Raw genomic sequence first — 15,809 nt, forward strand, 5'->3', positions numbered from 1 at the left:
TTTTTTAGCTGCCTCCCCTCCCAGAGCAAGGTCCTGACATGTTCCTCCTGAGAAGGAGCAAATATCCTTCCTGCATGTTTGTCCAGACCCACGTGACAAATCCCATATGGTAACTGAAAGAGAGGACACTCACACACCTGTGGAAGGGTTATATAACAAGTCCCAGGACATATTTAAGCATGTACCAGTAAGATGAGCTACTTGACCTGTTTTACCCCTCATAGGATACATAATATTAAATTAACAACTAGAAAATAAAAATTTTTTAAAAAGACATACTAACATGAAAAAACACATTTTATTGCACTTAAGTTATAAGAAAATAAAATTTCTAAGTGAATCAAACCATAGACACAATCCCTTTAAAGGTTGTTTTCCTCCATCAAGTCAGGTTGTTACATAGCTAAAATTAACCAACTGGAATCTGATTGTTTTAAATCAGACTATAAATAAAACAAAAACAAAAAAAGGAGGAAAAAAGATCACCTAGGATACAGTGTTAAATCACTTTCACAGTTCAGCTTGAGTTGTGGAGAGGCTCTTGGAGAATGAGGCAAATAATTTGACTCTTTCTTTTCTCATTTTGTTTGCATGTGACATCTTTACAAAAACATAAGTTTTTGCTCTGTCAGTTCCTCCCAGCAATAACTGTAACAGTTGTTTTTTTCTCAAATTCTGTAAAACACTAAGACTGACCAGAAATTTTGTTTTATTTTTTTGCATTTTATAATATTTTTTAAAAATTTTGTCAGTTTTTTAAATGTGTGTTCATTCCATTCACCACAGTCCTCACAAAGAAAAATTTCCCCACAGAACAGGCTACAATAGCTTTGTTCCAAGGAATGTGTTTTAATTTTTGCCCAGAAAAAAGAAAATAAGCTTTGCACACACACTCAATTCTTTATTTGCAGGCAAACTTCACTCTTAATTGTCTGAAACTCTTCCACTCTCAGCCTCTTAGAGGCACAGTTGGCTCAAGTTTCAGTGGCAAAAAGTCTTTTTCTGTAATCAAACTAGAGCAAATTTGGAATTCAGTCTGGGACTAAAACGTCACAGCAGAAAAAAAAATAAAAAAAATAATTTGCTTTTCTTTCTTTCATTTAGCAGCATAAATAAGTTTGGCCACTGGGAATACAGTACAGGGGTGGGACAACAATCCCATAATTGAAGACCTACTTCTAGCACCAGCATTATTAATTAAATGTATCAGAGGACTCTCAAAACCCAGGACAACTTGCCACCTCAGAGCAACTTATGCATTGATGAGTGTAGATGGAAGCAACGTAAAAAGACTAAACAGAGGCTAATACCGTGACTGAAATTGGCAATGGTTGTCAAAAAAAAAAAAAAAAAAAAGAGAGGAATAAAGAAAAAAAAATGAAAAAGCTCTGACAAAACTGTACAAAACAATTCACAGTAATATTTTAGCTTTTCCACACCAGGAATGGATTATTTGTTTTTGTTTGTTTTTCTCATTGCAGATGCTCTCTAGTTTTTGAAAGTCAGCCAGTGACTGCTGGTGGAGGTTGGAAGGGACCTTAGAGGTAGTCCCATCCAACCCCTCGCTTGGAGCAGGGCTAAGGGACAGTTTGTTACTCAGAGGGGCTGCTGGGACCCAGGGTGACCCAGGGGTACATGAACAGGCTTGCCTGTGCAGCTTATTTAAAGATGTTTGTGGTAAAATAGCTTGTTAACAAGAAATGCAACAATTTTTTTTCACTTCAAATTGCTCAAGGGTTTCATTTCTAAAGTTGGATTTTTGCAAAACTGCCCTGGTCAAAAGCGTAGCCTTTTTATGTGATGAGACAGCAAAAGCCTCTCTTGTCAGTAATAGTTTGTAATCTTTGTCTTCTCCTTCGTAGTCTGTAGGTCTTTAGGATCTGTTGCCCCAAGGCAACATCCTGCACCACCAAGGACAAGGGATTTTTTCCTTTTACTTTCTTTCTTTTTACTTTTTTTTTTTTCTGGGGGGAGAGAAAGGAGAACATCATCTACACATTTGGAAAAATTAATCTTTATGCCCTTCACTTCATATCGACATCAAAGTCCAACACCAGCAGCTTTGTTTCCTCAGTCCCATTGCGGCTCCCAACTGCACACACCAGTTTTGTGTTAGAAGCTCTGATTCGCCATACGACGCCTCCACTTCCCCCGCTCTCCAATGTGACTAGATTTCGGATAAATTCACCCGTTTTCAAGTCCCAAAGTTTTACAGTCCCATCATCTGAGCTGGTAATTACAAAGTTCTTGTTGAACTGTAAACAGGTCACAGCACTCTGGTGCTTGTTGGGACCTGTAAGAGTAAACAAAAACATTTCTACTTGTAATTAATTAGAAAGTAATGTCAGATAGTGCTGCATTTAGAATAAACACCTTGCTATTTGCACACAGCTCTTTCCATCTATTAGAACTATTAGAGAACTATCTGTTATATTTCCTGGGTTTGTACATTAAAAGGTGCAGAAGCCTTGCCATGCTTTCAAAAAGTGAAGCCAGGTAAAAAAAAATTTTGTTTCAGTGATCTCGTTGTGCTGTATATCAGCAGCTAGGGAAACGTGCACTTGGACATCTATGAAAATTAACTTAACCATTCACAATGAGGTGACTGCTGTAAGAGTTTGTCTCCAAGTCCCTTTGTAGTGTTATTATGATTTTACTCCATCAGTAAATACTGACAGTTATATGCTGACATATAGCTTAAAGACTATATGTCTGTTAAAATCGTAAAACAGCAGTTTGCTTTAGAGGGAAATTGAATTTTCTGCTCCAGCCAGCATGGCTGCATATAATATCTGAGAATGATATAAGACCTTTTTCTGTGGGGAGAAACACAACCATGGGTTTGTGTGCATGATGCCTGAGTGACATCAACACGGAGGAAAAAAATAATACAAAAAAAATTTCTCTTTACTGAAATAAAGAAAACATCTTCCACTTGCATCTCTTGATTTATTGCAACAGACAGTGTACTTTGCCTCCTGATCCAGTTAAACTGGAGGTTTTGAAATGTTGAAGTGACCCCTAAATAAATACATTGATTGTCTATTTTGAAATGCAATTTCCTACATATTTATGTGGCTTATTAGGCTAATATACCCATAGCAAATTGCTATCAGTCCAGATCATCTGCCTTTCATAACGGGCAAATGATTTGAATAGATTAGATTAAATACATTTTGTTCTTCTAGTTCAGAAAAAGATCACACAGCTGTCTTAAAAAAAAATTCAAGTTTTAAGTGGTCAGTGCTTGTTTCTTTGTACGTAATTATTTTACAGTGGGGTTTTTTTATGTAGAATCTGCAGCACAGAACACTGTAGGCTGCCTATTTTACGTGAAACTAGTTTAAACTTACCTTGCAATGTCTGTAAACATTGTCCTGTTTTAATGTCCCAGATTTTGACTGTAGAATCTGCATTCCCAGAGACAAGTATATTGTCCTTGAGTTCCATTCCACTTGTGAGTGACTGGTGGCCTGTTAGAGTGTGAATGCAGTTGCCTGTCTCCACATCCCAAACTCGGATGGAAGTATCAAGAGATCCACTCACCACATGGATACCATCAAACTACAAGAAAGATAAATCCATTACAAGCAATTATATTAGGACCTTACAAAGAAGGCTATTAAGTATTTAAGTCACTAAATGCAATACATGTAGATACTATATATATTCAGTGCAGTACAAAGCAAAAACTCAGTAGACATGACCATGTTACCACAGCAGGTGCTTCACTGTCAGTGTAATTTTCTGCTGAAGATGTAGGCTCTTGAGGGACATGGTTTGAAAAGAGACTCAGCCATGGTCTTTGAAATGCAATACATTTCCTTCAAACACAGCAGATCCTGACTACCCTACAGTGTGCAAAGGTAAGAGGAAAGTACAGTAATTTCAAGGCTCACCCTTTTGACTAAAATTTTGATCGAAACCTGGAAGTGTGCCTTATAATCCGGTACGCCTTATATATGGTCAAAGTTTGGAAATTTGCCAACCTGGAAGTGTGAGCCGTGAGCCGAGCCGCGAGCTGAGCCACAAGCCGAGCCACAAGCCAAGCCGTGCCATGAGAGCTGCACCAGCCACGAGAACCGCGCCAGAACCCGTGGCATGGGGAGGGCACCTGGGGCTAAGTTTAAAGGCTAGGCTGATCCGTGAAAAATGTTTGCAAATTGAGCACCTGCCTGTAAACCCCACGATTCCATTACTAATTTGTTACTTTGTTGCACGCGGATCCTCGCTGCAAAAAAGAAGTGCGCCTTATAGTTCGGTGCGCCTTATATATGGGAAAAGTTTGGAAATTTGCCGACACCCGGAAGTGCGCCTTATAATCCGGTGCGCCTTATAGTTGTGAAATTACTGTACTTTTCCTAAAGGAGATGTTAAAAAGCCAACCTTGCTTTTTACAAGTCTGAGGGACTTCAAGCAGGAGAACAACAACAACATTAATCCAGAATCATCTACGCAAAACTCACAACATTAGAAAATGGAAGGAAATGTAACTGAAAAATATGGAATTCAGCTATTTTGTAACCCTAATTGTGTACAATAAGGAAGTGTTTCTTTCCAGTCATGTAGGGAAGGCATACACGCTAAGATACAAGATTCTTTTGAGTAAGAGCACTGACCATGTAGAGAACAAAAAGGTAGAAAATAGCTTGAGCTATGATGACAATAATAGAAGAGTCCAGAATTCTCAAAAAAGGGAAAAAGCAATATAATAAAACCAGTGGTCTTTAAGCAAGCATATTTAAAAAACCCAAGACTTCCTTCCCATGTGGATTTTATGCATCTATTCTCTGAGGGGAAGAATAATTCAGGACAGTTGGCAGTTTCTTAAAGACATAAACTAACCTGTGTAAAAGAAAGATAGCAAGTATTGCAAATTACTGAGACCTACTTGGCTAAACCACAAAGAATTGTACAAAAAGTAGAAACTAGATCAATAGACGTGTATAAAAGAGCATACTGGGACAAAACCAGAAAGGCAGGGCACAACACAAGATAAAATCAGTAAGAGCCATTTCACTATTGTATTAAAAAGTCTCAATCAGAATCATAACAAAACGGAAAAAAAAACCACATCAAGAGGAAGGCAAAAAACCCCTCATTTATCCTCAGTGGGAAGGAAACACTTATTGAGGCCAGCTATTTAACTTCTTTTTGTCTCAGTCCTCAGTCATGTGAGTGTAGGCCCACAGCAGTAATGCCAATGACAAATGAGTGTAAGGTTTTGCTAGAACGGGGAAACAAAATCACATAAGGCAAGTTGTTTTAAGACAGTCTCAGACATCTGCCGCTGTCTTTGAGAACCCATGGAAGATAGACAAATTTCAGATGGCAAATACAATTCCTTCCTTTATTGAAGGAGATGATGGGATAGGGGAATTATGGATCAATCAACCTAACTTCAATTTCCACAAGGAACTTTTAAGCCCTTTGTAATGTGGTAAGTAGCAGCAAACAGATTTGTGGGAAAATTATCATAACCAATATGATTTTTTTTGTGATAGAGTAAAAAGTCATGTGAAACAGCTAAAGTCTTGGTTGTATTTTTACAAAGAGGAAGAAAAATTTGAGGCAGGGATACTGTTACTCTGCTTAGAGTATTATTAGAGATACCAGAAAGAGTTTCAGAGAGGTCTGGCATTTACTGTTTTCATTAGGATTTGAGTGACATTTGAAACAGTAGAACTGACCAAAAGCAAGGAGTGTGGAAGCCAAGTAAAAAGTGTGAAGATCTGAACTTGGCAGAGAACAAATGAAGGTACAGCTGCAGCCTGGGAGAAGGAAGGTGAGAGAGGAATCTTGGTTATATTTAAGGTAATGTGACACTACTTGTCCATTCGGACTAACTGGTACCAGATGATACAAGAACAAACCCAGTTAAGGGAATTTGACTATCTGGGGCTGCTGTTTCTTATAAAACCTGCAGAAAATGAGTATCTTAGATCTCTGCAGTCAGACGTGGTTGGGCATGGCACCTAGATTCAAAAGAATGGAGAGTGACTGGCACATAGACTGCTTATCTGCTGTATGCACGGCATTTTATGCAATGCATTTAAATTCATTTTAATATGCATTTTCATAGATGAAAATACACTAAAAAAGACCCTCTGGTATCTGAATGGAAGGCGTAAAAAATTTTTCACTTCTAGCAAGCATTGATAAGACTTTGACTGGACCCTGTTTTGGGTCCCCTGCTTTCAAAAGTGGATGGGAAATAATCTGACTTCAGATAAAAAGACAAGGAGTGCCAAGTAGCCCAACAGACTTAAGAAGGCTAGAGCATATTTTTATATCTTAAAAAGAACTAAACCTGATTGATATAACAAATTCTCAATTCTTTTCCCCCTTTCCTGCAAACTAATTTTATTCTCTATTCATGAGGTATTCAGAAAGAAAGGTTTAAGGTTGAGCATCAAGAGAAATTGATGTTGCTGCAGTGAAACAAACACTGGTTTGGATCAGTTAGTTATCCATGAACCATGAGAATCTGTGGGTTACCGTGGAGGCAGTTAATGGACTGTTAATGGTCCTCAACTACTGCATAAGGATCTCTGGAAAATATTAGGTCTACTCATGGGTAAAAATCAAGATATAATAGAACTTGCCATGGAGGACTGGCTTATTCCATCTGATTGTTCTAATTATGGGAACTCTGCCGTTTGGAGCCACTTCAGGCTGAAGGGCAGGAGCCACCACGCAATTTTAAGGAATCTTTCTGTTCCAAACCTGTATGCACCTATAGCTTGCCCTGCCCTGCCCGACCCCTTCTCATTTGTTTCAGAATGTATCAATATGTAATACAACCCAGTTATTTGATCCATTATTACTACAGTATCAGAGTAAGACATAAACATTCGTAAGCCAAAACAAGAGTCAGTGGTGAAGATAAGGTTGAAAAACATCTGTTCCCAAATTGACCCACATGAAATAAATCCTCAGAACATTTTTTAGAGTTAGGTAGATAGTACAGCATTTTTAACTTGCTTCCTGCTTGTCTAGAGAACACTCCTCAGCATATGAATATAAGAGAAGAGCTGGAGTTTTTGATAAATTTTGCTACACATTTTTGAGAAAGGAAACCAATTAGGAGCTTTGTTCATATTTAATATATTATGGGGAGGTATGAAATACTTTATGAAAAATGTCTCAAGCACTGCGCTTCACTTTCTGGTTCATAAACCAGAGCAGTTACATGCTGAATGCCATTTCCTAATTTTGAACTGTCTTTGCTGATTTCTTTTTCAAGTCCTGACAGATTGTGGTGTGAACAGCCACAAGCATGGAATTAATTTTTTTTGCCTTTCAATGCCTGGAAGTGATGCCTTGACTCTATGAACGAATAAGATGAGGTTTTGGGTTAGTAAAGGTAAGACCACTCAAGACATGAGGTTTGTGTGTATCTTCACCAGCTTTGGGGGTAACTGGTGGGCAAAAGAGAGATGCCACAAAGCACCACCATAATAACCTCCACCTATATTATTAACATATTGCTGTTGAAAAAGCCTCACACTTGTATATCTGGCCTATACTCAGAGAAGAGGAAGTAGAAGGCTAGAGATTTACATAGGATTGTTAAAATTTTAGGTTCAGCCTTACTGTGAATTACAGTTTAGAATTTCTTGAGGAAAGCATCCTCCAAAATACATGCAAGATTTGAAAAGAAAATCTTCCCAAACAACCCATCAATCCACAAAACAATGTAACTTGCTGGTATAGAGATTTGGGCTTTATTGAATTGGATCCTTTAAAAAATGCTACTCTAAAAAAAATTCAGCTTCCAAATTAAGACAATATCTAAGTAGTGCAACAAAATTAAAGAGGTGTTTATCACAGATGCCTCTGTATTCTTGTGGTCTGTATAATTCTTTATGAGGTACACACAACTTAATAAACAAGATGAAATAAACTGACTTTAAAGATTATTTAAGGAAACTAAAGCAGCAGATAAAAATCACATACCTGTAATGAGTAGACTCTGTTAGTATGCCCTTGCAGTGTGTGCAGGCAGGTCTCTGTCTCTGGATCCCACACTTTGACCATAAAATCATATGCACCACTTACAACCCTTCTGCCATCATACTGAACGCACCGAACTGCAGCGACGTGGCCCATCAGAACGTGTAAACACTGGCCTGTCTCTATGTCCCAGACTCGCAGCGTAGCATCTCGAGACCCACTGACCACCCTGTAGCAACAAGAAAACCCCTCTGGTACTTAGCATTGGACATAAAAGTACTACAACAATCACACTTGGCTACAAATGGGTTCTGAGTTTTAATTTGGGACTTTAGAAAGAGTTGGTGCACCAGCCAACAAAGTTGTGGCTTGGTGTGACATTTTAACAGGATCTCAAATGACTGGAGTGTTATTCTTTCTTGCTCTACTCACATCCTCAGGATCTGTCTATTTGATACAATTAGCAATCAGTATTTAAAAAGCACTTCATTCCTGAACAGCAAAACAATGCCATGAGAAATTCTGTGGACTGTTGTATCTACCTATGAAAGCTTATGAACATGGTGAGCTCAAGTCAGTGCTACAGGAATTCTGTTTTAATAATTGAGTTGACTAATTATAAAAAATAAACAAACATCTTTAGAAATTTCACTTTTAGTAAAGTAACAGTTATTTGGCTTGATTTTTTTTTTCAGTTTATAGTTCTATAAGGTTTTTTAGGCAAGAACACAAATGAGATGGAATGAGCATTAAAGAATTTATGTAGAAAAACATCATCATTCTCCGAAAAAGAAGATATGCAAACAACAATCTGATACCACAGCCAAGTAACAGAGCTATGCCAATGTTTGCTGAATCAAGACATGGTTTACTCTTGCAAAATTATGTTATAATCAGTTAAAATTTAATTAAAATACTCCAGTGACAATACTTAGAAGGTTATTGGGTAAAAGGAGTAAAAGTTTGTAACACTGACAAAAGAAGGTATTATTCAGTGTGGGAGACTGGATCATGGCACAATAAAGAATAAGCTTTGAAATAATGCAGACTGTGACTTTTTGAAGTACATGACTCAATTTTCAGTTCTTCATTTAGTATTCTTATGCTTCTACTCCTATTAATCATCTCTTCCCTTGTGTTGATTTATGTTTTGCTGGTTTGTGTTTCACTCAGTGCTGGATGAGGTCCCCAAGTCTCAGGAGAACTTTCTGTGAGCACAATTGTATGAATGCCAGGCCAGGCTGTGGCTGTAGCTCTACACAAAGCTCTCACCTTTTCTCATGGAGATGCATGCAGCGCACGGTGGAGGTATGTCCATACAAGGTGTGGATGCATTCCCCGGTCTCAGCATTCCAGACTTTCAACGTTCTGTCTGTAGAGCCACTGATGATGATATTGTCCCTCATCTGTGATGACCACACTCCGCCTGTGTGCCCAACCAGTGTTCTCAAACACTGAAAATAAACATTTTCCTTAGTTACCCTTTTAACACAGGGGAATGTAAACTTCAAGAAAAAGCAGTCTTGGAGGTAAGAGTCGGCTCTCATAGCAAGAGCCAGAAGTTCCCTGGAGACTTCTTTCTGCTTGAACAAAAAAATTCCCCTTTTAAAAAATATTCATCAAATTTCTCTGTCAATTGTTGGTACTTCAACTATAAGGAATTTTTCTTGCAATCTTTTCCTTTCCAAATTTCTCAATACAAGGACATGCTTTGCAGCCTTGAGTCATTTTCCTGGCATTTTCTGAGTCATTGCAGGATTTCCAATAGCTTTTTGAAGTGTGTTAAAAGTGGAGAGTATACACTTGGTATTTTTACCACCAATCTATAAACCATATATTTTTGTTGTATTTTTCTCTTTGTTTATCCAAGAAACACTACACTCTAAACAAAAGCTACAGCATCACTCCTGCAAAACCATGTTTCAGACCTTTTTCAGACTTTACTGTTGCCCAGGAGAAAACCCCACACAATATAAACACAGCCTCCTTTTTCTCATCCCAAATGTATTACATGATTTCTCACTATGTACAGACAGTGTTTGCTCACACCTTCTTCTATAATACCCCTGTTGGCCCAGAACAATGGCTTGTGTCTGTCTCCCAGCCTGTTTTCCCTACAAGTAATGACTATATATGCTTTCCCACCAGGCAGCAAGAAATGGTAATTAGCACAGACAAGGAAAGATCCTTGCAAGACTCCTTTAGATAGATACTTGTGAAGATTCTGCATTTTCTTTAACAAAATGTTCTCTATAATTACCCATTTTCTAACCCACTTAAATATGTGCCATGATGAGTTTTGCACTATTGTATTTTCTTCAGTTCTGTCGTGGGGACAGAGTCTTTAAGGGCACACAGACATAGACTTCTGCACTATTATTTTTATCAGTCAAACCTGTAACTGCACGAGAAAAGAGGACAAGGCAGTTTGAGGATCTTTTTTTCTGTAATCTAATGTTAAGTGGCATTAATTGCTGTGGTCTTTTTTTAACTGTTTGTTGACTCCTCTTTACACAGTCCAATGTTCTTTATCTGAAATACCCAGTCTTTCAGTTTACTCTATTTAAACATTGATGCATTTTAAACTAGATCTTCTCCTAGTGATCATACCCCTTGAAAATGCACTAATTTTAAGCCAAAGATTACTTTAGAAAAAAAAACTCAAATACATATTATATGGATCAACTCTAATAAGAAAAAACATAACTTCGGTAGTTAGCATGAGTTTCTGCTGAAATGTTCTATTATCACTGCATGCTGTATTTCCATCACATTAATTTTCTTCCAAAGTATTTTTTCTGCATTAGTGACAGTATAGTAATTTCTGTTGTTACTATCCTGTTCTTTCTAACATCCTTGAAAATATTTGCTTTTTTGTTGTACATAGGTTTCCTGTTCTTTAACAATTTTTAACTGGTCTTCTGCAATTACTGGCTCCTGGCTTAATTCACTGCTCTCAAATCCATCTTTTTCAGTTCATTGCTGATGTTCACTTCTACAGTTCTCTTTTTTCTTATTTCATCCAATGTGCTCATATTTTAAGAAATCATCCTGATAAAGCAGTAAGAACAGAGAATCCTTATTTTGGGCTTTATATCTGTCAAGGGAATTATTTAGTCATGTTCATTTGCACAAACCAACCTTTAGGGTTTCTTTATTTTATTAATTCTCCAGCATTAGTAAGCATGAGGGCTGATACAGCATGCTTCCACCTTTCAGACACAATTTCTGGCTCTGTTAAAGGTTTGGGGTAAATGGCCACACTAGGTTTTGCAATTACTTTCAAAAAATTACTGAACAGTAATTAAGTCATGCCACTGTGCTTAACTTGATATATTTAGGGGAATGTTTTGCTTTTGGAAGTGTAGTATGTACAAGGAAAGTATTTTTCATTTGTGTTTAGGTTGCACTTTTCAATTAAAATAGATGCAAATTTCATTATGGAATCCTTCATTAGACAGTTTGTTGTAGGGAATCCAACAGCAGCAGGGTAAGGCTGCCTATGGCTCTTAATTTTATTCTTACCCACAGTAGGATTAATAATCCCTTCAAGGATCTCCTGGGCATGCAATGACAAATGCTGAATACATTCAGATTCCACATTATGAAGTGGATACCTTTTACATCTTAAACATGTTATCTTCAGCAGCTGTCCTGTTTTTACCTACACCATTAAAACCAAGCTAAGTGCACACAATACCAGTCCAAAAGGAAAAGGTACAGTAATTTCAGGACCATAAGGCGCATCAGATTATAAGGCACACCTCCGGGAGCCAGCAAATTTCACAACGTTGTACATTATATAAGGCGCATCGCACTACAAGGCGTTGCAGTGAGGAGCTGCACCGTGTGCAACAAAGTAACAAATTACTGGCAGGACCTCAATTTGCAAACATTTTTCACAGATTGGCGTAGCTTTTAAACGCAGCCCCAGGAGCCCTCCCCATGCTGCGGGCCCCAGCACTCCCGCCCACCCGCGGCACCGGCTGGTGCGGCTTGCGGTTCCTGACTACCACCGCGCAGCCGTGGGTCTCAGCTTCCCCTGCCCAGCGGCCACAGTTGGTGCAGGCCCAGGCACTCCCACTCGCCGCTGGCTGACACAGCTAGGCTTGCAGCTTGGACACCATGGCCATCGGTGGCTCCATCCCCCCCTCGCCCGGGCTGCAGCCACCAGCGGCTCCATCCCCCCTCACCCAGGCTGCAGCCGGCGCTGACCAGCTTCTTCTTTCCCCCGCGCCCAGGCTGGCGCCGGCCGGTTTCTCCTTCCCCCATGTCCGGGCCGGCACTGGCTCCCTCTCTCTCCGCATGGCAGCCGAGGTTTGGGCTGGGGCCGGCGCCAGCTCCCTCCCTCCCCACGCAGCTGCCGGAGCCGGTGGCAGCTCCCTCTCTCCCCGCACAGCTCCTGCCGGCTGCGGCTGCCCGCTCCTGCCCCCGCCTCGCGATTCGGCGCTCCCGCGGCACCACCCCCCCATTGCGGCTCACACTTCTGGGTTGGCAAGTTTCACAACTTTGTCCATTATATAAGGTGCACCGGACTATAAGGCGCACTTCTGGGTTCAGGGGAAAATTTTAGTCAAAAGGGTGCGCCTTATAGTTGTGAAATTACTGTACTGTTTTACCAAGGCCTTTTCTACATCCTTGGTCGATCAGTCACCTCAAAAAAAAAAACCCCTGTAGGCTGAGTAGTTGTGATGTTCTAACATGAGTGAAATGCTCAGTACTGTCTTTTTGATTGCACATATTGCTTTGCTTCTCTAAGCCAGAATTAAATTATTGAAGTTTATTAAATTCCTGCCTGAGTTGAATCTAATTTAACAGGAAATATTTAAATCTAAAGCAAGTTAATTTTTTTTGTGTGGCTCAGTAATATAGTAGGTTGGGAAGAAAAACAAACTTTCTATTTGAAATCTGAGCCAGTAAAATGAACGCTCCATTGCAAAAACTTGAAAACAAGTGAAAGAATCCTAGAAGATAAGTGAGAAAATGAGACCCAGAGTGGTAAATGCAGCCAAAGTTAAGCGTTAAGGAAGATAAAGTAATGTTTCTGTCCAAATTCTTTAAAATCCATGCCACAAATGACTTCACAAGAATAGCAAAATTGCCAAGAGAACAAGGATATATGCCAGTGGTAACATGAGTAGCATTGAAATTTCACATCAAGGTAGCTTTTTAGAACTGGAGGAGTTTCTGTGCAGGAAAAGGCAGCTCAGATGATTATCCAGTACATCATCTGATTCCTGACCCAGAGGCACCAAAGGCCATCCGGCAGCTCGGTCTGATGGCATAGTACCATTTTTGCTGTGCCACAGCTCTACGAGTGGCTCATTTCCCAAGGAATCCAGCAGAGCAGACACCTTACCTTGCCTGTGACTGCTGACCACACTTTGAGCGTGTTGTCATCAGAGCCGCTCACAATCCGGTTCCCACAGAACTGTAGGCACGTAATCACATGGTCATCATGGCCCTTGAGCACCTGGCAACCAAGAACACAAAAGCAACAGTCACAATTTAATGCAGGAGATTAGAGAGAAGCAGGAGAAACAAAGTGCTCTTCTAATTCATAAATTACAAAATGCTAGAGTTGCTTCAGTAATAATAAGGCCCCTTAATCCTGTGTGTCAAGTCCAATTTACTGCAACCTGGGACCAAAGGTGTTTCCCTCCTTCCATGGAGTGATGCTGCATTGCTTAGCAGGTACACTGCAGTTACTGCAAACCTCCTAAAAGTACAGGAAAAATCATTAACAAAAGTGGGTTGAAGTAGTAACTGGAGACTGCTCTATTCCTCTGCAGTTATTTCATCTCTTTAATTTTTCAGTTGAGTTACTGTTACCTTTTGTTGTGCTAATCCTTAATAAAAAGGATGGGCTGATTATTTGCTGAATATTTTGTATGTCAGTGGTTAAGGCTGACTACATCTATTTTTTTTCCTTACCAGCCAAGCATTGTATTGTGTTAAATGCAAGGCAGCACCAAAGGCAAATCTAGAAAACCATCAACTCAAGTAAATACAAACAAAAGCAACAATTTCATGTGTTGGGAATGTGGATTGCAATGTCATTTTATAGAGGTGGGGTTTTCAATGCTTGATTTTGGAAAAACTGTAATTCTGTATATGTTATTGCAATGCAGCAAAAAAACCCAACCTCCTTCGTAGAATACATAGGATGAATAATTTTTTATTTTAGCTATCCAAACATTTTTCAAGATGTTCATTGAAATGAAATGGCATTTGGATAATGTCAGAGGCTGTAATTTTAACAATAATTCCAAGATAACTTGATGTGGCATATCAAGGCAAGAAATACAGAACCATTGCCAGACACGTATGTAAGTCACAGCCAAATAAATACCAGGATATAGCCAAAGGTTTTCCATGGGAATTCTTTTGTTCCTATTTTATTTTGTTATTTTTAAATAAGAAAACAGGTAATTTGTCTTAAAACCGTAAAAAGCCACAAATGTGGATTTTCTTCACATTTCTGGCTGCTTGTTCATTATGAAATTTGATCAGAGAGTTGCTGTTTTATTTACAAAAGGTTTGAAATATTGAAGATATTCCATACCTTCATATTGGAAAGGATGTAATGATAAATATCAACGTCATTAAAATAATTTTAACATTTAGAAAACCCCACAACAGTCTTAACACAGAAGGAAGTCACTGTCTTGTATTGCTCAATTTAGAAGAATATATTCAAAGTAAAGCATGAATTGATCCCAGAACAGTTGTGCAGTATTTTTATGTTGTAACATGACCCAGCTCCACCAATACATACATATACACTCATATATATATGTGTCTGTATGTTTAAATATAAGTATTTCAGTCAAGTTTCCATGATTACCTGCCTCAAAGAGACTGGCATATTTATAAGAATTCACAAAATTGTACAGAAATTCTTAGAAATGCAGTGAAAGGATTCTGCAGTATGAAGCATAACACATTGCCAAAATGGTGGTCAGAATATAACTGAAAGCCAGGTAAGCTAAAACACAAATTATTTCTAGATTTCTAGAAATTCACTGGTTTTTGTCCATGGATAGTCTTGTTTGTTGAAAGGAAAGAACCTGAGCCATGAGCTGATCCTGCTTCATTCACAGCCCTGTGCACAGAGCTCAGAATCTCACCTTGGGTGATTTCAATTCTCCTCGCCGCCAGTTGGTATCAATCCTGTGCTGTCTGATGTAGGCGCTTTTCCATGGACTGTGTATAAAGCCTGGTTTTATTACTTTCCTCCTCTTGATATGTAACGGTTCATCAATCCCTAAAATGGAATTTTAAAAAAGGGGGAGCGTGGAAGAGATGAGGCCACCTCACAGAAAACACCTTCCCTCCCCTTTACTGTGACCCCTGACATTAACATATGGCAGAAACGTAACAATCTCCTGCAGGTCAACATTTGTGTGTCAGTGTCACCACCCTGCTCCTCAGAGATTTATACTCTGCCTGTCCTTGTCAGTTCAGCATAATCATTATCATAACACGACTGAAAATGCTATAGCTCATCATTCCCTGCTGGCAACCTCCTAGTTTGGGTTTGGATCCCCCTTTCCAAGGTAATGCAGCAGAATATTGCCTTTTACAAATGGGTATTGTCCAAAACTCTCCTTAACCACTTATATGCTTATTCTGGAGCAGTTCAAGAAGTCAGCCTTTCTGTCTGCAATTCTCCACCCTGGTCACCCATCTTCATTATCTTTAAGTTCACTGTGACTCCTGGTATTAGTGGGCTTTTAATTTCTTTCTTGATCTGAAAGGCTGAGTACTTTTGGCATTGTCCTCTCTTGGCTGGAATTTATATTATAGTTATGCCCTTTCTGACTTAACACTTAGGCAGTAGCACTTTGTTT

At 39.0% G+C, this 15,809-nt stretch overlaps 1 protein-coding gene across 6 annotated transcripts in view; it reads right to left on the reverse strand.

Moving 5' to 3' along the window:
• Nucleotides 1-279: 279 nt before the first annotated feature.
• The window catches only part of FBXW7 (F-box and WD repeat domain containing 7), a 229,661-nt gene continuing 214,131 nt past the window's right edge, over nt 280-15,809 (reverse strand). For all 6 annotated transcript variants that reach the window (XM_033059352.1, XM_033059351.2, XM_033059357.2 and 3 more), the window contains 6 exons: nt 15,087-15,223; nt 13,316-13,429; nt 9,229-9,410; nt 7,960-8,185; nt 3,354-3,564; nt 280-2,293 (listed from right to left, as the gene is read on the reverse strand). In XM_033059352.1, the coding sequence (XP_032915243.1) occupies nt 2,025-2,293; nt 3,354-3,564; nt 7,960-8,185; nt 9,229-9,410; nt 13,316-13,429; nt 15,087-15,223 (1,139 nt within the window). In that variant the 3' untranslated portion in view covers nt 280-2,024. The remainder of the gene's footprint in view (nt 2,294-3,353; nt 3,565-7,959; nt 8,186-9,228; nt 9,411-13,315; nt 13,430-15,086; nt 15,224-15,809) is intronic.

This window comes from Catharus ustulatus, chromosome 5 (assembly GCF_009819885.2).
Source record: "Catharus ustulatus isolate bCatUst1 chromosome 5, bCatUst1.pri.v2, whole genome shotgun sequence".
NCBI lineage: Eukaryota > Metazoa > Chordata > Aves > Passeriformes > Turdidae > Catharus > Catharus ustulatus.